The sequence below is a fragment of the Zootoca vivipara genome, chromosome 17 (assembly GCF_963506605.1).
Source record: "Zootoca vivipara chromosome 17, rZooViv1.1, whole genome shotgun sequence".
Taxonomy (NCBI): Eukaryota; Metazoa; Chordata; class Lepidosauria; order Squamata; family Lacertidae; genus Zootoca; species Zootoca vivipara.
The window spans coordinates 4,362,664-4,385,765 of NC_083292.1; the positions used below are offsets into that span (position 1 = coordinate 4,362,664).

The following is a 23,102-nucleotide window of genomic DNA, read 5'->3' on the forward strand; positions in this document are numbered from 1 at the left end:
AGCATTTATCTGAAAGCTCTCCAAAAACGATTGCCTTCTGTGGACGTTTCTCCGTCACTGGCAGGACTAGGCAGAGGGGCTCCCTTTCAATCGCTCCAGGCCTGACCTCGTTTCATACAGAAGTCCATTGTCGCACCAATTCATTTAGATTCCAAGAACTAGCCCTGCAGCTGAACTGTATAAATGAATGAAGATGTCTCTTTGGAGAGCTATATATGATTAATTGTCCTGTCTTCTTAACCTGCAACATTTCCACAGGTCAGTAGCAAAAAAAGCATTTATATATCCAATTCCTGACAGTCATCTTAGACATGGTCTTACACATTGTTAGTGCAAACTGCTATTCGTTGCTCTGGTTGTCAAGGCAGAGCGAGGGAGAGTGAATTCTTGGCTTGACTTGACATAAACTTCTGTCATGGCGCTCATTATTAATATCTTGTCTCTTAAGCAGAGTTAGAACAAGGTTTATGGGAAAACTTCTAGAACACTCTGTTTCCACATTCAGATGGAATTTGAATTCTTAGAAGTTTTACATACAATTATTTCCTGCGCCCGGGACCCAGGTGGCGCTGTGGGTTAAACCACTGAGCATAGGGCTTGCTGATCAGAAGGTCGGCGGTTCGAATCCCTGTGCCAGGGTGAGCTCCCGTTGCTCGGTCCCAGCTCCTGCCAACCTAGCAGTTCGAAAGCACGTCAAAATGCAAGTAGATAAATAGGAACTGCTACAGCGGGAAGGTAAACGGTGTTTACGTGTGCTGCTCTGGTTCGCCAGAAGTGGCTTTGTCATGCTGGCCACATGACCTGGAAGCTATACGCCGGCTCCCTCGGCCAATAATGCGAGATGAGCTCCGCAACCCCAGAGTCAGTCACGACTGGACCTAATGGTCAGGGGTCCCTTTACCCTTTTTATTTCCTGCGCCAGGTTGGTACTTCAACATTATTTATTGCCTTATGCCAGGGGTCCCCAGACTTACCGGCGTTTGGGCCGGTTCCCACCGCGCCGATCGCGCGGCGGGCCGGAGGACGGGGGAGCGCGCGCCTGTGCGGGCCGGCGGGCGGGGGAGTGCGGCACGCTTCCAGGGTGGAAAAAGCGCCGAAAATCCGTTGTGCGCATGCGTATGGGCCTCCCCCGACCAGGAAGTGCACCAGAAATGACCTCTTCCGGGTCGGGAGAGGCCCATACGCATGCGCACAAAGGATTTTCGGCGCTTTTTTCCCGACCCGGAAGAGTGCTGCCGCGCTGCGCGCCGTAAGAGCAGGCGGCGGGGGTCGTCGCGGGCCGGATTGGCAGGCCAATTGGGCCGCATCCGGCCCCCGGGCCGTAGTTTGGGACCCCTGCCTTATGCATCAATAATGATGAAAAGGTAAACAACTGTGAAGTGCAAATATTTAAATGTATATGCACCAACAACCTTTACATATACAGAGAGATTCAAAAATGTGTACAAAATGTGTACAAAATCTCATGCTTGAAGTCTTAAAAGTCCAGTATAAGAACGCATGGGAAGAGATAAGAACGCATGATACATCGTAGCACTTTATTATCGGACTTTATTATTGGACTTTATACTGTACTTTTAAGACTTCAAGCATGAGCTTTTGTACACATTTTTGAATCTCTTTGTATATGTGAAGGTTGTTGGTGCATATACATTTAAATATTTGCACTTCACGGTTGTTTACCTTTTCATTGTTTTGCTAACATTACCGTGTTGTCTGTTTGTTGCAGCTACTTTATGCATCAATAAGGCTGAACGCCAATGTTCACCCTTTCATACATTCAATAAATGTGATAGGGGACTTGTAGCAGCACCCCAACCGCCGCCACCTCTCTGCACCCATCTTTATCGTAAGGCTCTCCACATGATCAGAAATCCTGGAAAGGGAGGTTCCCCAATTGTGTGGAGAAAGCCCTGCAGTACACTCCTTCTCACAGGAATCCTGTTCATACCAGGCATGGGGAACCAGAACCAACTGTAGCCCCCAAAGTATCTTTATCTGGCCCCTTGGACTCTTCCCCCACTTCTCTGGCCATGCCTCTCACCAGCCCTGCTTCACACCCTCCATGACTGTTTCTGCCTGACTGGAATGTGTCCTTGAACAACAATAATGTCTCTTGCTTGCTTGGGTGGGTGGAGGACAAAGGGCGAGGAGGTCTTGTGTATGAACTGGCTGACTGAACAAAAGGCAAAATTCACACGGGCTGCTCTGCTCACTTTCGCCTCTGCCCCTCCCATCACTGGCAGGTGGCCCCTCAGAAGGTTGTCTAGAAGGGAATGTGGCCCTCAGGCTGAAAATATTGTCCCCCAATAGTTGCAAACCCAGACGTGTTCACCAAATGTAAGAATGGGGCAATGGGTGTAACATCAGCAGAGCCATCTGCGACATCAGCCTTTGCCCCAGCTGGGCCAGAATCCCTCTTCCACCATCTTAGGCCTAGAAAGGGCCAGCTACTTACGGAAATTTAAAAGGTAAAAGGACCCCTGACAGTTAAGTCCAGTCGCGAACAACTCTGGGGTTGTGGCGCTCATCTCGCTTTACTGGCCGAGGGAGCCGACCGTTTGTCCGCAAACAGTTTTTCCAGGTCATGTGGCCAGCATGACTAAGCTGCTCCTGGAAAAACCAGAGTAGCGCACAGAAACGCTGTTTACCTTCCCACCGGAGCGGTCCCTATTTATCTACTTGCAATTTGATGTGCTTTCAAACTGCTAGGTGGGCAGGAGCTGGGACCGAGCAACGGAAGCTCACCCCGTCGTGGGGATTCGAACTGCCGACCTTCTGATTGGCAAGCCCTAGGCTCAGTGGTTTAACCCACAGCACCACCCACGCCCCTGGGGAATTATAGTGACTGCGTATTTGTTTTATAAGGTACCCTTCTAGATTTGAGGTAGAAAATATGTAGAAAGCATTGCAAAACTTTGAACAATACTTGGAAAAGTTAACCATTTGTTTTCAAAACTTATATCATGCTTCCTTAATAATAAAAAATGCAAATAATAATAATAATAGTAAAACTCAGAAGAAAATCAAAGGCATGTAACACTGTAAAAACAAGAAGCAATTCATAAGCCAAACTACTGGCATAAAAATAAAGACCAACAATGGTTACAGGCATCTGAATTAAAACATCAACATACCAGGAATATTAAATCAATAAACTGGAATCTCCTCAAAGATTTGTGCAAGAGCGGGGAGGTAGAGATTAGTTTGACCATGTTAAATGACAGTGTTTTAACTGAGCCTCTTTAAAAAAAAAAATTATGCAAATTGAAGATAGGTTAGTCTCAGCCAACACAATGAAAAACCGAAACAGTATTTACACAGCCTATGATAAAAAAACACCTACAAGGGCAACTCCCCACCTCCAGATTTAGGGCAAAGTTATGATGGTTAATTTAAGCAAGCTCCTTCCGCCTTTGATCTCTGGCACCTTCTCATTAAGCTGTCATTTTACCAGGAACCCGATTCCAGAATCCAAAGTATTTCCTCAGCTAACCACTCCTCTACAATGTCACCACCACATCCTGCCTGTGACAGAGTTTTACCTAAGCAAGGTGGGCCTAGCACACATAAAACTCTCTCTCTCTCTCATTTCTATGTGATATTAAATTCTTAACAAGGCACTCTGCTAAGAAATTACGCTTTAAAGAGGCTAGCGAGGTTGCCATCTTTGTGCAACTCAAAGCAGTTGGCACAACCTCTTAAGCAGGGTCAACTTCAATGGGCCCTTAAAAAAATAACAACAGAGTAACAGAATTTAATAGGACATGGTAACCACCTGCCAATCTCAAGGGCTCATCCACACTTCCACATGTCCCGTGAGTGATTTTCTGCTTGTCCCATTCTTTCTTGGCATGGGTCCCCTGGGGAAACACACTCTGCAACACTGAATCTTCAGTAAACCTGGTTGGCCTTTGCTCTGAGAGGTAAGGAGCGGGGCAAGTGGAAGTCTGGATGAGCCCTCAAGCACTGGCAGAGAAATCTGCTGGTCTACCAACAACCATCCCAACCCAGGCAAGTCTAGAGGAAGCAAGCAATGGGTGCCAGTCCCTTGAAGATTGCACACTCTGCCAAATTGGCATCTTCTGGGTTGAAGCGCCACACCTGTGTGTTATGGTCCTCACAAGGTGCCCAGTATTCAAGCAGCTGGACAATATTTTTAAAATATTGTTTCAGTTGTTCTGAAGCATGGGTGAACCTTTTTGGCATGGAAAGCCAGGTCATTATCTGGCCCCACCCCACACAGGTAAACTCTGACAGGTGGGTGAATCGACCCACCTTCAATCACCTGGCATCATTAAGCTGCCAGATGGTTGGCAGGTAGGTTATCCTGCCCACCTATCAAAGTCCCTTAGTTGGGTCTTTCCAAGCAGAGCACTGGGCCATAACTGTCAAGTTCTCCCTTTTTTTAAGGTAAATTCCCTTATGCTGAATAGGCTTCCTTGCGAGAAAAGGGAAAACTTGACAGCTATGCACTGGGCACAGGGCTAGCAAAACTGCTTTCTTCAGGGATCAGCTACATGATGAAGTTCCCCATGCAGAACTGGGTCACGCAGGCAACCCGGTAGGGTTAGCTCACTGCCTATCAGCCAATAAATAAAACATAAACTCTGCTGTGGCTGAGTTTCTTCTGCTCCTCTCTTTCAAAATTGTATATTCATATTCTTTCATATCCTGTTACACTGATTATAAATTGGGTTTGTTTGTTTTTAAAATATTACCCACCCTGGACTTTGCGGTGAAGAGCATGTCAGAAATACCTTAAATAAAATTTTATCCATTTATTTTTGGAGCTTTTTATAAGGTTAGGTTTTTCATTTTAATACTCTGGTGAGCCACTCTGGGAATGGTCGCACTCTGGGAAAGGTGGGATATAAATCTTTAAAATAAATAAAACAAAACAGGGATAACATTGCTGATAGGATAGGGCAGCTGTAAATGTTTGCAGAGCACTTTGAAGAATGAGAGAGTGCTGTAGAAATGCTATTTTTAAAATGAATTTTCAGTATCAAGTTCTCTTTCATGGACTTCCCAGTTCACCCAGGCAGGACACCTGACCTTCACTCCTTTTCAGCAATATATGTAAATATGTCACTCACAGATACCAGCAGAGTGAAATTGGGTGACTGAAGGAGATGACCCAAGATGGTGTTAATTAGCATTCACCGCCCACAGAAACTGAAATTATAGAACACTGAAATTCAATCCAGGACAAATCCACCAGACCATTTAGTCATTAGTCACTTTCCTCATAAATGTGACCCAAAGCAACTTACACAATAAAGCATGAAAACCAGCTGCAACAAACACAACCAATAAAACTTTAAAGATCTATACAAGCTACAGCAACTAACAAAAACCCCGAAATTCAGGGTCAGTTCACCCCTGTTGCAATGCAGCCATAAAACTCACTGGGGGGACTAGTCATGGTCTCTCAGCCATGTGGGGGCTGAGTGGGGAGAACCATGCACACAATCTTGAGCAGGCATTCCCAAACTGCGGCCCTCCAGATGTTTTGGCCTACAACTCCCATGATCCCTAGCTAAGAGGACAAGTGGTCAGGGATGATGGGAATTGTAGTCCAAAACATCTGGAGGGCCAAAGTTTGGGGATGCCCAATCTTGAGAGAAAGGTAGGATATAAATGTAGGAATTATAACAGGAAACTATCACAGTCTGCCTTCATAAAGATTCTGGAGACATCAAGATGGCCGACATCTGGACACAGAAGTTCTGGATTCAACAAATATTTGGAACCCTTTTAGCAGCATATACTGTGTGTGGAAGAGTGACCTGGTTAATTTTGGGGGAGGAACCACACAGCTCATTTGTAGGACACATGCAGTGACAACCCTGCCCTGTGGAACTCCCTGCCAATAGAGGTTCAATAGGAACTGTTTCTGCCTTCTTTCAGGCGCCTTCTGAAAACTGCACTGTTTAGGCAGGCCTTCACAATGTGAATTTTTCTTTAAATCAAGCAGTATCTATTGGTATTTTTATGTTTTATATTTACCGTACAGTATTTAATCGTATTTTATATACGTATTGTAAGCCATCTTGTAATACAAGTATTTTATGAAAGAGAGAATTATAAATTTTCAAATAAGTACATAATTCAATCAATCTCTTTGTTACAGTCAATTATCAGTGTTAAAAATAAATATAATAAATATAATAAAAAATACTGTATAATAAATAAAAAATAAATACTGTATATAAGTACCATGCTTGGCACTGGAGGAAGTAAATGCTAATTTATTTATTTTTTAACAGCCCACTAAAAATCTATATAAAATAGGAAGCAAAGAATCCTATGCATTGCAGTTTTGTCATTCTGTTAGGGACCTCTCAATACCTTCAGAATCCTACAGTTGGCAGTGCTCTGCATTGTGATCCAAGCTGCAAGTCAGTTATAGGGCACACAAATGCAAGCAGATAGCCTTGGAAAAATAAGAACCGTCCACACCTGTGATCTTTTCCCACCTCGGAGAAAGATGTACCAGATTTGTTGCCTAGTGAGTGGCAGCTGTTGAACCACACAGCAGCAGGTGACATAATGCAAGCCAGGGGAAGTAGATGACCCAAAAACACAAGGCGAGTCTGGACCGCACTCCCTCTTAATTGATCCAGCAGCATGCTTGCCATTCCACCACTTGCAAACCTATGGACCTATATACTATATTCTATATTCTCAGGTCAATCTTCAGCATTTCCAGGTAGGGATGGAAATCTCCATGGCCTCTCTACTGCATCAGTTGGGGAACCGCAGCACAGACCCTCCAAGTGCCCCTATTTTCCAGGGGTGTCCCTGACTCAGAGAATCTGTCCTGGTTTCTGATTTGATCCCAGAATGTCCCACTTTTTCTTAGTGTGTCGCTATTTTCATTGGATAGGATAGATCAAACCTATCCATTCTAAAGGAAATCAGCCCTGAGTGCTCACTGGAAGGACAGATCGTGAAGCTGAGGCTCCAATACTTTGGCCACCTCATGAGAAGAGAAGACTCCCTGGAAAGGACCCTGATGTTGGGAAAGATTGAGGGCACAAGGAGAAGGGGACGACAGAGGATGAGATGGTTGGACAGTGTTCTCGAAGCTACGAACATGAGTTTGACCAAACTGCGGGAGGCAGTGCAAGACAGGAGTGCCTGGCGTGCTATGGTCCATGGGGTCACGAAGAGTCGGACACGACTAAACAACAACAACATTTTCATTGGAGAAATGTTGGAGGGGATAACAGCATAAACAAGTACTGAACTAGATGGACCAGTGGGCAAAAGGCAGCTTTCTCTGCTCCTGTGCATCTATGCTCCCAAAATACAGCTGCATTGCCTGCCCTCCATAGCACTTGACTCTGTCTGTTCATAGAAGGCCATAAGCTAAGGCTTACTGTGCAGAAATGAATTGCACCCACTTCATTCCTCCCTGCTTGTGTTGGGACAAAACCAACCATAATCACTGGCCTTGTGTTCCCTTGAAATCAGGGGTTGTGGTTTGTTTTACTCCCCCCAAAACATTATCTATAGCCACCTGCTGTTTGTTTGAGAACAAGCAAACAGGTTCAAGGTTCTTGTGATATCCATCTTGTGGCCCACATTCTTCCAGTGAAGATTCAGGAGGCAAAGCCTGCTTTTGACTTTCAGCTGCTCTTGAAGACCTCTTTACACCAACAGGTCTTTGTAGCCATTTAATTTTCAATTTATTAAATTAGCTACTCAGTTTATTGTCTGCATTGTTTTTAATGGTGTCTTATGTTTTAATGTTGCACACCACTCTACTTTATGGTATGGTTGCAGTACAAAAATACTTTTATAAATAAAAGGACACTCCCTGGTTGGGACAGAACACAACACCAGGGATAAGGATTTCAGTTTGCAATGTAAAGTGCGATCCAATGCAATTTGCATTTTTCAAAACAAATGAGAGAACTGGAACACAACCATGCTTCAAAATTTTCAAACTTCAGCAAGGCTATTCCTCAGCCAAGCGATGTGCACAGAAGTGCATATTACTGAGGCGAAGTGTGGAAAAAAAATGCATATATTTGTTTAAAAAGCATACAAAACTGCATTACATTGGGGAAATTTGCTCTGCAAAAATGTGATTTTAGGAGAAATTCACCCTAAAACGCTGGTGAATACTTCTTTCTCTTTTTTTATGGCAAACTGACGTGGAAATGTGGAGAACTGAACTTAATATTGGAAAAATGACGAAGCGAAAGAAGCCAAAATAGAGAGATTTGCCCATCCTAGCAGGCATCATCACGGCTTGTTTCCTCCCAGTGTGAGTGCAGAAAAGACACAGTCCACTTTAGGTGTGTTCACAGCAAACCATTAATGTGTGAACTGGGCCATTAAGAAGGCAACACCCTAGGTATATAGGCTATGCAGAGACACACCAGTAAACTTCCTCGCTGAGTGGGTAATTCTTAAAAAAACACTCCCAGCACAGAGACTAGATAGACTAATGTAGATGCTTCTGTGGAAGGTCCTGCAGTCAGCTGAGGGGGTGTAAGGCAACGTCCCTCTGCAAAGACACACACATGCATGATCCATCATGTTCTCTGTGTAATAAGCAGCATCTGGCAAGCATTTATATTGACCCCTTAAGCTATAGGAGTGAACAGTTTGAAGCTTGATTTAGCACCAAAGAAAAACAGCCCACCCCACCCACATCTTTCCAGACAGATTACAGCATCAGTTTAAAAACCCCACCACCATGTGGCTGGTGACTCAGTTAAAACTAGGCCCTCAGCCACTAACTACCAAGATAGGTCATCGGCCCAGAACAAGGATCTTGAATGGAGATGCTGTCCCCTTATGCACGCACCGTCACCTTTAAAATTGGACCCCACATGCATCTCTACTTTCGTTCACGATTGTTAAAGCGCACACACAAACTGCCTTGCGCATTACAGTGGAACCTCGGTTTATGAAAACCTCGGTTTACGAATTTTCGGTTTACGAACGCCGCGGACCCATCTGGAACGGATTAATTCACTTTCCATTACTTTCAATGGGAAAGTTCGCTTAAGTTTATGAACGCTTCAGTTTATGAACAGACTTCCGGAACCAATTACACCCATGCTTCGGGTTAAGTACGCTTCAGGTTGAGTACTCCGCGGACCCGTCTGGAACAGATTAATCCACTTTCCATTACTTTCAATGGGAAAGTTTGCTTCAGTTTATGAACGCTTCAGTTTATGAACAGACTTCCGGAACCAATTGTGTTCATAAACCGAGGTACCACTGTATTTTCTTTGACCCTTCCCTTCTTCACATCTATCTTGTCCAGACAATAAATATTCCTGGAGGAGTTTGATCTGCAGCTATTCTGTAGTAAATTTTGAAATTAAACTTACACCAGTGTTTTGCTTTTTTTAAAAAAGTAAACTTAAGATCCGTTAACAAACACGTCCTGCTTCAACAACTAGGCCAGGATAGGCTCCCACAAAGTAAATATGAAAGTATCAAGAGCACCTCACCCCATAGACACCTACTAATATGAGGTAGACACAGAGAAAACTGAAAATCAAGGACATTTTTAGCCTCTCGCTCTGTCCATCAGCAGGAGCATGTGACTCCTCCATAGACCCCCCCTCCCTGGATTGTGGCCTCTAAGAGGGGGGGAAAGGTGCCAGACCCCTTTTACAATATGGTGTGATCCTGAAAAGGCCTCAGTTTTGTGTTAAATTCCATTACATTGAGTAAATGTGCCAGGAGTGTAACTAAGGTGGTTCAACTGCGACACAACCTAGACTGGGCACAAATTGTGCACAGAGTATGCAAATACACTGATCGTTATTACAATAAAGTTACGCTTTGTTTGCTGCTTAGTATCTTTAATGACACAGGTGGCGCTGCGGGTTAAACCACTGAGCCTAGGACTTGCTGATCAGAAGGTCGGCGGCTCGAATCCCTGTGACAGGGTGAGCTCCCGTTGCTCGGTCCCAGCTCCTGCCAACCTAGCAGTTCGAAAGCACGTCAAAATGCAAGTAGATAAATAGGAACCGCTACAGCGGGAAGGTAAACGGCGTTTCCATGTACTGCTCTGGTTTGCCAGAAGCGGCTTTGTCATGCTGGCCACATGACCTGGAAGCTATACGTCGGCTCCCTCGGCCAATAATGCGAGATGAGCGCGCAACCCCAGAGTCGGTCACGACTGGACCTAATGGTCAGGGGTCCCTTTACCTTTACCTTTATCTTTAATGAACAGGTTTCCATGACAGCTAGACCAGAGGCTCAGCAAGGGCAGCATGCAAGGCAGAGTAGCATTGTGCTTATTGTCCCTGCCACCTAACACAGCCAGGCCTTTCCAGCCTTTGAAATACTATTTGGAGAAGCGATGAAAATTAGAGGCACACACCTCTGGATAGTAGGAGGTAATGGTTTTTCATTTGTACAACATCTGAAAAGGAGCACCCTCAAATTTTTAAACTGGCTCCGCATGCTAGGTTTCTCAGTGAGGGAGGAGTGGAAGGAATACAGTAGGGAAAGATATACAAAGAGCCCTGGTGGATCAGATCACAATTAAGCACTTCTTCACGCAGCACATAGTTAATCTACGGAACTACCTCCCACAGGAGGTAGTAGTGGCCACCACCCTAGATGGCTTTAAAAGAATAAGGGACACAGTTACAGCTATGGTTTTCTATTCTTCTTTTATTTATCTGTACATCTTTTTACAGCTGTATTTTCAAAAACCAATAAAAAAATATATTATAAAAGAAGATTAGGCAAATTCAGGGCTATTGATTGCTAACAGCCAAGGTGGCTATGTTCCGCAATTGGAGGCTGAACTGCTTCTGAAAACCAGTTGCTCAAAATCACAGGAGGATTCTTATGCTTGAATCCTGCTTACAGGTTTCCTACAGGCATCTGGTGGGCCACTGGCCTGATCCAGCAGGCTCTCCTTATGTAGGTTTAGCTAGCTCCATCCCTGTTTTCCTACAGTCACCAATCAGATGCTGCCTGGGAGCCCGTAAGCAGGGCACAAAATCACAGCCCTCTCCTGCTGTGGCTTCTTGGCAACTGGCATTCCCTGGCATACAGCCTCCAAAAACAAACAGAGCAGGCAACCCTTCCCTGTGTAGACAAATTGCTCCTTACAGCACCGCAGGTCACCCCAAAAGCTCACTTCGAAAGCCCCCGGCTGAAGGCATACAAGGCAAGTAGAAAACACAAAAGGGGCACTTATATCCAACTCAAATAAAATCCAAATGAAGGGAGCCAGCATGGTGCAGTGGAGGAGTGTTGGATTAGGACAGGCATGCCCAAACTTTGGTCCTCCAGATGTTTTGGACTACAATTCCCATCTTCCCCGACTACTAGTCCTGTTAGCTAGGGATCATGGGAGTTGTAGGCCAAAACATCTGGAGGGCCACAGTTTGGGGATGTCTGGATTAGGACCTGGGGGGGCCAGGGTTCAAATTGCCACTCAGACAAGCCATGGAGCTCACAGGGTGACACTCTCCCTCTCTCCCTCTCTCTCTCCCTCTCACGCGCTCTCTCTGTGTGTGTGTGTATATATATACACCTAAATTACCTTTCAGTGTTGTTGTGAGAATACAATGCTGAGGGGAAGAACCATGTACCGTATATAGCTCCTTGGAGGAGAGGTGGGATATAAATGTGAAACCAAAAAAAGTATTTGCTGGAGAATGTAAATATGACATCGAATCTAATGTGCACCTTAATTTTCGCAACGTAATTTGGCAAAAAAGAAAGAAAGAAAGAAAGAAAGGTGAGCATTAGATTCAAGTAAATACGGTAAATAGGATCTGGGCATTAGCTTCCTCATTTGGATAACGATTTGTCCCTTCTTAAGCTTTGCATTATCAAAGCTAACAGACGCTTCTTCCTCCAAGAACACAATCCAGACCAGGGGTCAGCAACCTTTTTCAGCCGTCCCTGACGTGGTGGGCTGGAATATATTTTGAAAAATATATACGGTATGAACGAATTCCTATGCCCCACAGAGATGCATTTTAATAAAATAAAAGGACACATTCTACTCATGTAAAAACATGCTGATTCCCGGACCGTTTGTGGGCCGGATTGAGAAGGCGATTGGGCCGCATCCGGCCCACGGGCCTTAGGTTGCCTACCCCTGATCCAGACGCTTGGCCAGTTCTTTAGCAATGTGTTACCCAGGTCTCAGCATCTTGTGCCAGCCCCACTCTCCTTGCCAACCGGCAACAGCTTCCGGGATGCCAATGTGTCCACCCACCCTGCTCTCCCAAGCCAACCCAGGGAAAGGAAGTGACTCAGAAACAGCTCGGAACCACAGTGGTGATGCAGTCACGAAGCAAGGATGTAATTGCTTTGTTTTCAAAACTAAACTGGTATTTCTGGTTCGCAGGTGGCAAACGCATTTAGCCTTCCTGATTGCAAATAAAAGAAAACGATACTTCCTTCAACGTGACCTCATTTCCCTTCTGATCACCAACTCAAAGTTCAACAGAAAGAATGAGGGTGTAATAATAAGTCTGTTTTGGTTTGCTGTTTTAAAAAATTTTCCCCAAGTGCCATTCAAACTTTTCCAAGCAGATCCACACCATACCTTTAAAGCCTGGACAGCTCAGTTGGTTAGAGCACAGTGCCAATAATGCCAAGATTGCAGGTTCGATCCCCGTCTGGGACAGCTGTATATTCCTGCATTGCAGGGGGTTGGACTAGAATCAGGCATAGGCAACCTTGGCTCTCCAGATGTTTTGGAACCACAACTCCCATGATCCCTAGCTAACAGGGTCAGTGGTCATGGATCATGGGAGTTGTAGTTCCTCAGGGTCCTTTCCAACTCTACAATTCTATGATTCTAACTCTATAATCCTGGGATCTGTCATTTGCTAAGGGTGCTGAGAACTGTATCTGTGAGGTGGTAAACTATAGTTCCCATATCTTGGGGTGTGCTGCCTTTAAATGTATGGTGTGGATCTGCCCAAAGCCAGACCAGGCCTCATCACAGCTATCTGCCAGCCTGAGCTTCTACAAGTTGCCTAATGCTAGTTCTGGTCGCTTGTCCATCTAGTTGCCTGCTGTCTAATTCTCATGCCAATGGCTCTCCCAAGAGGGACCCTTTCTCAGAACTGGATATCCTTTTACCTAGAGACAGCAGGGATGGAACAGGGACCTTTCCATGCAATGCTTGTCCTCAGCAGCTGAGCTGCAGCCCCAAACGCAGGAGGGGGAACGCGAGACACTCCAGCTCTTGTTGAACTTAAACTTGGCTCAGCAATCTTGCAAGGCTACCCACAAGAGTTGGCAAGGCTCTCCCTGGTGCTCCCTTTTGCGAATCTATCTGCTGAAGAGAAATCTGATTGTTGTAGTTCTCACTTTCATCAGCTTTATGGCTACTGGGGGGTGTATTAACTGGCCTGTTGGTGTGTTTAAGGTTTCATTTTTCTGGATGCATTTTAACTGAATCAACAATAATTGGTCATTACTGAACTGTTCATTTGGTGTTGTAAATTGTATTATAATTTTAATTGTGTGTATTGTGGTTGTTGTGGCATTCTTTTGTTCTGTTATTCCATTGTAAACTGCTCCGAGTGTAAACTTGTAGAAAATGTGGTCAACTTTAGCCAGCATGGCCAATGGTCAGCATCTGGATCCCCACTTCTGGTTTAAAAAGTCAATTTGTGTCTCCCCCCCACCCACCGAACACTTAGCCTTCCTGCCCTTAAAACAGGTGCAATTAAGACCGACTCGACCTGCAATTATGGAAAACCTAGTTGTGTATGCACACTAAGCGACAGGGGCCGGGGGTTAGGGGAACCAATGAGCAATGCTTAGCTCATACCGTAGGTACCATTTCCAAATAACAAAACATTGCGCAACGTTTGCGGAGTGAGGAGCTTGCAAAGAGTACAGAGGTTAACTCACGTGCTGAGTTACATTCTTCAGCAGCTGCGAGTTCTAGTCTTCAGCAGGTTGTACTAGTTACAAGCACCGGAAGCTGCCTCAAACTGAGTCAGACCATTAGTCCATTGGGGCCCAATACTGTCTGCTGTGACTGGCAGAGTCTCCACGGTGACTCTGGCACACAGCAGCCACCCCATCTAGGCTGAATTTGTGGTTTTTTAAATTATTATTATAACTTTTCTGCAGGTTTGCCATTCCAACACTAAACCAGCTAACGTAAAAACCACGAGAATCCCAGATTTCAGTATGAATCAATGAAAGGCTATAGTCCTCATGGTCACAAAGGGGAGAAACAGCAACAGAGATGCATAAGGGAGCAAACAGGTTTGTTTCTAGCTTAGGCTTTCCAAATAATGTTACTGGTGTGACAAAAATAATTGCTTGGGCCAGTTTTGGTTTGAGTTGAAAGCTATGGAACCAGCCAGAGGACCTTCTTGGTCGTGGTGCCCTCCCTGTGGAACGCCCTCACACTAGATGTCGAGGAGATAAGTAACTATACAACTTTTAGAAGACATCTGAAGGCAACCCTTTATCCGGAAATTTTTAATGTTTGATGTTTTATTATGTTTTTATATGTGTTGGAAGCTGTGTTGGGAAACCCAGCCAGGTGGGCAGGGTAGTATTAGTATTATTACAGACCCAACAGGCTCCCCCAAAATGGGTGCACCCACAGCAGCCACAGTAATTATTGAAAGGTTGTCAGTGGCCAACAAGAGGAAATGCAGCTTCACGATGTGCTTGGTCACCATTTCCTGCGCTTGCTGCAGTTCACCTCTGAATTTGGCATAAAGATATAAGGAGAGAGTTCCTCCACCTGTCTAGAATACACTCCTGTCATCAAAATGGCAGCTTTCAAATGGGAATAGGAAGTGAGAGCTGTCCCTCTCTACTCACTTGTCCGCTGTCTGCTGAAGAGGCAGTGGATCATAGAATGTCAGATTAGGACCCGGCAGACCAGGGTTCAAATCCCTGCTTAAGACGTGACACAAACTAGGTAAAATTGTGCCAGACACTAGCTCTCAGCCTAACCCACCTCACAGGGTTGTTGTGAGGATGACATTGGGAGAGGAGGATGAAATGTACACCACCTTGAGCTTGGGAAAAAGGTAGGATATAAATGGAATGAAAAATGGGCCACATACCAAAACAATGTATTAAACGTGTTTCTGTGCGACTGACCACAGCAAAGACTTGTGGGGGTGTTCTTAAGAATTTAAACTAGGACTGTTTAATTTGACTTTGTGCCATATGCCAACCTACCTATTTTGGAAAGATTTCCTTTATCTTTTGGAGCAGAAAAAAATGGATTCTATGAATTATTTAAAACATTTTTAAAAACCAAACTTTTACAAGGGTGAGAATAGAATGATTCAGTCATGGACTTAGAAATGAGTATTGGTCAGAGAGCTGACAAATCCCTTTTGTTCACAAGATACACTATGCTGGTGGTGGTTGACTGGAGGAGGGCAAATGTTGTCCCTATTTTCAAAAAGGGGGAAAGAGAGGACCCAAACAATTACCGCCCAGTCAGCCTGACATCAATACCAGGAAAGATTCTAGAGCAGATCATTAAGCAAACGGTCATGGTCTGTGACCACCTAGAAAGGAACGCTGTGATCACTAAAAGTCAGCATGGGTTTCTGAAAAATAAGTCATGTCAGACTAATCTGATCTCATTTTTTGACAGAATTACAAGCCTGGTAGATGAAGGGAACGCTGTGGATGTAGCCTATCTTGATTTCAGCAAGACCTTTGACAAGGTGCCCCATGATATTCTTGTAAAGAAGATGGTAAAATGCGGGCTGGACAATGCTACCATTCAGTGGATTTGTAACTGGCTTACTGACCGAACCCAAAGGGTGCTCATCAATGGCTCCTCCTCATCCTGGAGAGTAGTGACTAGTGGGGTGCCACAGGGTTCTGTCTTGGGCCCAGTCTTATTCAACATCTTTATAAACGACTTGGATGATGGGCTTGAGGGCATCCTGAGCAAGTTTGCAGACGACACCAAATTGGGAGGGGTGGCTAATACCCCAGAGGACAGGATCACACTTCAAAATGACCTTAATAGATTAGACAACTGGGCCAAAGCAAACAAGATGAATTTTAACAAGGAGAAATGTAAGGTAATACACTTGGGCAAAAAAAATGAAAGGCACAAATACAGGATGGGTGACACCTGGCTTGAGAGCAGTACATGTGAAAAGGACCTAGGAGTCTTGGTAGACCACAGACTTGACATGAGTCAGCAGTGTGATGCAGCAGCTAAAAAAGCCAATGCAATTCTGGGCTGCATCAATAGGAGTATAGCATCTAGATCTAGGGAAGTAATAGTACCACTGTATTCTGCTCTGGTCAGACCTCACCTGGAGTACTGTGTCCAGTTCTGGGCACCACAGTTCAAGAAGGATACTGACAAGCTGGAACGTGTCCAGAAGAGGGCAACCAAAATGGTCAAAGGCCTGGAAACGATGCCTTATGAGGAATGGCTTAGGGAGCTGGGTATGTTTAGCCTGGAGAAGAGAAGGTTAAGGGGTGATATGATAGCCCTGTTCAAATATATGAAAGGATGTCATATGGAGGAGGAAGAAAGATTGTTTTCTGCTGCTCCAGAGAAGCGGACACGGAGCAATGGATTCAAACTTCAAGAAAGAAGATTCCACCTAAACATTAGGAAGAACTTCCTGACAGTAAGAGCTGTTCGGCAGTGGAATTTGCTACCAAGGAGTGTGGTGGAGTCTCCTTCTTTGGAGGTCTTTAAGCAGAGGCTTGACAGGCATATGTCAAGAATGCTTTGATGGTGTTTCCTGCTTGGCAGGGGGTTGGACTGGATGGCCCTTGTGGTCTCTTCCAACTCTATGATTCTATGATTCTATGGTTAGACCACGTCCCCTCAAATTTGCCAGTAACTTGTGCTCCACCTCTGATGTTGCCACCAGCTTCTCCTCTCTCAGGAACTAAGAGACTGGCAAGCTGTCCCTGTTCCATGGCAGGTATTTTGCTAGCCATGGAGGATGAGCTCACAGGTAAGGGATCTTACATGTAAACCCTACTAGCCAAAGCAGCCTACCAGTTCAGTCATCAGTTTTCTCCACACTTCTTCTGGCCCTGGAATGAGAGGCAGCAGCACTCATAGGAACAAATCTGCTCCTGGGATTCCCAGTGCTTGCATGCTCCGTTTTAAGTTATTTGCTCAGTTTATATCCTGCTCCATCTCAAAAGCTGGAGTGCATTTAAGAAATTGTGCATTTTGCCGGGGAGGCCAAGGTCAGCAGCAGAGTACATACTCTGCATGCAAAAGACCCAGGTTCAACCTGTGGCATCTCTAAATATGGCCGGGAAAGATTCTCCTCTTATGACCTAGAGAACGGATCAGATCTTTATCTCCTCCCCTCTCAGGCTAACTTTGACAGGTGTACAGGACCAATCATCTATCAGTCTTCTGATCTCATAAAGGCATCAAATGACTATCCTGTTACCCAAGGTGGCCCATGGAGAGTAGGGGGGATAGTGACCGAGAAGGATTGACCTCTCTGCCCATAAGATGACAATGAGCAGAAAGTTCAATCCTGCTTTCTGCTCAGTTTGAGTACACAGGAAACTTCAAACAGGATTGAAATACAGTGGTACCTCGGGTTACAAACGCTTCAGGTTACAGACTCTGCTAACCCAGAAATAGTACCTCGGGTTAAGAACTTTGCTTCAGGATGAGAACAGAAATCATGCTCCAGCGGCGTGGCGGCAGCAGGAGGCCCCATTAGCTAAAGTGGTGCTTCAGGTTAAGAACAGTTTCAGGTTAAGAACGGACCTCCAGAATGAATTAAGTTCTTAACCTGAGGTGACACTGTACCTGTGCATTGGCTGGTGCACAGGGAGCTGTTGTTATTATACTGTACATTTATTTATACTCTAGCTTTTTCAACATGGCTTATGGATAAAAGTCCATCAGGAAGCCACCATTCATTTTAATAGGACCTTATCCAGGAATGCTTCCAGCCAGATTGTGCCTGAAGCTTATAAACTGCCGATTACTCTTACATCCATAAAATCCACACAACATCTTTTAATATGCTGCTGGGACAAAAGCAGCTGAGACTTCCTCATCTCTAGCCAGGGTTATGAACTGCAATAGCAGTCAGGTCAGTGGGAGGGCTGGGATTTGCCTGAGTTGTGCTTTGGGTGTGTGGCAAACAAACCGCCATCTCAGCATTCTTTGCAGCCAGGGCTGCTGTTTCTGTAACCTTCAGAGAGGGCTTTCTCTGCCGGGAGAGATTCCACTTCTTTTCTCCCTTCTTAGCACATTGCCATAAAACTTTCTAATCCCTTCTCCGCAAACACTGGAGGCATGTTTGTAGTAGGAGATAAACTGGGTTGGGATGAAAGAGATTGTCCACTCTATCACAACTCCCAAATCTTCTCCTCTCTTCAAAACTGGAGGGGATCAGGCAGACAAGGCTGGGTAGTTATTCCAAGGGAGACAAGGAGGGTGGGACAATCTCTCCATTTAGATTTCTCTAAATTTCTCATGCTTCCTGTCTTGAGATTCAGTTCTCCACATTTTTACATCAGTTTGCAAACATACATATTTTTAAATCCTCAGGAGAAAATTGCTGATGAATTTTCATAACATGCACGTTTTGGTATGCCTTTTCTCCTAATACAGTATACTGCATGCTTGTACAGTAAGTTATTATCAGTGATTTATGTTTGTTGGTGAAATTGTGTCCTAGTATATGCATTTTGGTACACATTCTTTGGGTGCAGAGCAGCACTGAAAAATTCAGAGAAGAGCAGATTTTGAAAGGTGCCTGCATTTCAGCTCCGGTATCGTTTTGAAAACAGCATATAAGGTAGGTTCACGTTTAAATGAGAAGTGAATCAGATCCCTCTTCCCTACTTCCAAGTGAAGGTATTTAAGGAAACAGTTATCAATTGGCAACACATATCCCCCTCTGCCCACTGCTTCCATTACTCAAATCTAGCAACTACCTTGGACCTCAGTTAATAAACCCCACAGGCAGAAGATCTTCCTAGAGGACCCTAACCTTCCACACTCACAAGGGTATTTTAAAATGCTAATTGTAACAGATGAATAAATCCAGATTTGCTCAGCAGGGATGGATTTGTTTTAAGAAGCAATTAAGCACAGAATACTTGATCCTCATGACCAGGCGTCCCCAAACTGCGGCCCTCCAGATGTTTTGGCCTACAACTCCCATCATCCCTAGCTAACAGGACCAGTGGTCGGGGAAGATGGAAATTGTAGTCCAAAACATCTGGAGGGCTGCAGTTTGGGGATGCCTGGTGTACCTACTTGTGCAAAATGCACAATTTCTTAAATGCACTTGAGCAGGCATCCCCAAACTGCGGCCCTCCAGATGTTTTGGCCTACAACTCCCATGATCCCTAGCTAACAGGACCAGTGGTCGGGAAAGATGGGAATTGTAGTCCAAAACATCTGGAGGGGCGAAGTTTGGGGATGCCTGCTCATGACCCTCTGCAGGCCGTTCCCCTTGCACAGCCCCCTATATTCATTTTTGACAACTAAAGATGGGAGTTTCAAGGAAGATTTCACACACACACACTTCCTGACATTTGCCCACACTATTTCTCCTCGAGACCCAGAAACACACACTGAATTCCCCCCCTCCCACAAACACACACATGTACAGGCACAGAGTCAACACAGGCTGTTCACGGAGTACCTGTGGCGTACAGGTGCGCTGCAGTGAAAAATTGCTGGGCTGTCAAAGCACCCTCCCCGTCCTTCCCAGGTTTTCCAAAATACCTTGAGGCAAAAAACACAGCATATTTCACACCCAGAAAGCACTGGTTTTCCCTGCCTGGAAATGGACGTAAATTACTTTCCTCGAAGGTCAGTCGCTGTAAGTTTAAGAAGACACATTGGAGCATCACAGAAAGCTGCAGAATGGCTCTGGAGACCCTATAACCCTCCAGACATTGTTAGACTCCAGTTCCCATCAGCCTCTGCCAGGCCCAGCAGGGCCAATATAGCAAGGAATGATGGGAGTTGGAGTCCCTACCTCCTGCTTCCAAAAGTTTCTAAGGAGGAAATAAAAGTGTTTCGACTCTGCTGTGAGAAAAGGTGGGGCAGAGCTCAACAGCCCCTCAGCCTTTGCTTTCTGCACCCTCAAAACTGCTTCCAGTCCCAGATGCTTGTCCTGCTGCCAGGGCTGAAACAACGGTCCATTTCTGTACATGGAACTGAGAGTTCAAGAGGGGGAGAGAGAAAGTATCGCCATCTTGCCTAGTGCCTTGAGCCTGTTGCTTTGAGATGTGTGCCGTCCGCCTCAAAGGGTCCCTCCTTCATTCTACGTGTTTGGGGAAAGGCTGTCTTGGGTGAAGGCAAGGGACTCTGCACATGATCAGAGGCACTCCACTGTACTTTTATTTCACACCTGTTTCCTTAAAGTTGGGGCATGGGGAAAGATCTAGACCAGCAGAAAAGGCTCCAGATGGGTAAGCAGGCTCATTGTGGCATGGTAATACGGAAAAGATATGGCATGTTGGAAGCTTTTGTGGAGTACGGGTCATTTCATCAGGCTGCACAAACTTCTGCCTCAATAAATACATTCCTCTTCAAGACTGCACAGCTAACTAATGAAACATTATTGATTTGTTTGTTTTTCAAAAAAACTAAGCAACTTCTGCCTGTGATAGAAACAGGACCAGATGTTTGTCTCTGGGAAAAGCCACACACACAAAAGTGTACACAGGATAAGCACAGGATCAGCCCTACAAACCCTGAAACAATAGACAAATTCTCGTTACCCAAACCATATATAAATGCATATTATTTATCCCGGTAGGATATATGTAAGAACATACACACGTCCACAAACACATGCAAAATTCAGTTACAGGGTAAAAGAGAGAGTGCACATTTCGGATCTATACATGCACAGAACATCAAAACGGCCATACAGGGCAATGGAAGAAGCCACACAGACAGGGATTCAGGCCCCAGATATTATTTTCATTGTCAGGCTCTGTCAGAAGAAACACCAGCATTTCTGAACATGTGCAGAGTGCCTTGTTTCCCACTGAAACAAACACTAGTCACACACCCAGTCAGAATCAGGTGAAGGGAATTCTGGTTCACGGGGTGTAGCTTGTAGGAACCCCAGAACGTCCCCTAAAGTTGAGAAGCTACAGTCCGGCCTCAAACATGATAGCCCAGGAATGTCAAAGACAAATGTACAGGCTGAAGCTATTGGCAATATCCCCAGACACACACAAAAACAGGCCAGGCCAGAGGCAAAGTACTACAAATGGAGGGAAAGTCACAACTCAAGTTTGTGTTTGTTCCACTCACCATCCCCCTTTAAAAAAGAAAAAGTGTCGTTCTTGGAAATTATAAATCTAGCCTCCCACCTCAAACCATCAGGGTTGCATGTCCTGGATGATACACACACAGATAAGACAAACGCAGAACCGATTAACACATTTCTGCGCAAGGGGACACCCCAGTCCTCAGCAGAGGAAGACACACACCAGTGCTTTTCTGCCACAAGAGACTCAATCTCAGGGTCATGGGTTCAAGCCCCACGTTGGGCAAAAGACTCCTGCATCGCAACGGGTTGGACTAGATGACCCTTGTGGTTCCTTCCAACTCCAAGGTTCTACGATTGAACTATTCTATGTTTCAAAAAGCAGGCGCGCTGAGGTGGATGACAATCACAAACCTACATTTGGGGATCATGATAGACAGCCTCTTGCTCCCTCTCCGAAACTCCTGTCTGCAAATATCATTCAATCCCCAATACATTCTTTAGAGAGCACCCTTTATGTATACCCAAAACACATGCTGTTCCAACTATTACCTCCTCAGTCTTTTTTTAATGTGTGTGTTTGTTAATTTTAAAGTTTCAAAAACTCACAGTCATGCAGAACAACAATGAATGCCCCTCAATTTTTATTTTGCCTCCTCAGAAGCACATCAAAGACATGTGAAAATTGCTCTCCTTTCTCCTCCTTGTAACCATGAGGGCTACAGCATTATTGTTATTAATTATCTTTGTATGTTTCAATGAATAGCCTCTCAATTTTCCTTTTGCCACATCAGAAGAAAAAATAATTTTCTTGCCATCCTCCCAGGATGTGGGACAGTTGTTTCTCTTTCCTCTATCACGAGAACCGCAACCTTATTAATAATTTTAAATGAAATCTGGGATTCTGGTAATTCTTAGGATTACCTCCCTGCTCCCTTCCTTCTCTCTTACCGAGTTCTGATCAAGGTGATTCCCCCCACCCCCACCCCGCACGCGATGCCTTTCTCTTGCCCCCTCCCTTCCCAGCTTCTGTGCATGTTTCAAATCCTGGACATAGTCGTATCAAATCGACCTCAAATTCTATAGAGACACCCTCCGCAGTGCACTGATCTTCTCCACTCTCCCCCCCACACACACACACAACCATACAGGGTCTGTTCAATATTTGAGAAGCAGGGGTGTTTCCTATTGACAAGACCCCACCCCACCCCCGCTAAGGAAGAAGTCGTGTGTGTCAAGTGAAAGGATTCATTTCACTGGGTGGCGGCGGGAGGGGGGCAGCCGCGCAGGAACCAGGATCCTACACAGGGTCAAGTGGGGGAGGGGAGAGAGAAAGATGCATGCAGCGGGGGGTGTCTCTCGCTCTTTTCTCGCCCCCCACTAAAATAGCATGCATGCGCTGTCTCTCTCACACACAAACACACGCTCCAGCACCTCGTTTTCAATGCAACCTCCAGGTCTGCCATGCAGTTACACCCCCCCAGTACATAAACACGACCCCCACCCGGCCACCCACCCACCCAAAAAACAGCCCCCGGAAATCCCTTGCCTGGTTCTTGTCAAACTGCTCCCTCTCCGCCTCCAGGCTGTGCCCCCCTCGGCGGCTGAGCACCCGCGCGGGCACGTTCTTGATGGTGTTCATGTTGCAAGGCGGACGCGCCCGGCAGGAAGCGCGACCCTCGTCGGCCCGGGGCTGGCAGCTGCTCTCCGCGGCTCCGCTCCGCTTCCTTCCTTCCTTGCTTGCTCGCTTCGCCCGCGAGAGCAGCAGCAGCAGCAGCAGCAACCCCGGATCCGCCTGCGAGACTCAGCAGGATTATTCCCGGGGTCGGGAATGCCAAGGCGCACTCGCACCAGGGCGCCCCCAGCGGGCGTGCCGGAGAACTGCCGCCG

The 23,102-nt window shown here is 45.5% G+C and overlaps 1 protein-coding gene across 2 annotated transcripts in view; it reads right to left on the reverse strand.

Annotated features, from left to right (window-relative positions):
• The window catches only part of HIP1R (huntingtin interacting protein 1 related), a 70,563-nt gene extending 47,461 nt beyond the window's left edge, over positions 1 to 23,102 (reverse strand). For both annotated transcript variants that reach the window (XM_035097656.2, XM_035097655.2), the window contains exon 1: positions 22,762 to 23,102. In XM_035097656.2, coding sequence (XP_034953547.1) covers positions 22,762 to 22,854 — 93 coding nt within the window. In that variant the 5' untranslated portion in view covers positions 22,855 to 23,102. The remainder of the gene's footprint in view (positions 1 to 22,761) is intronic.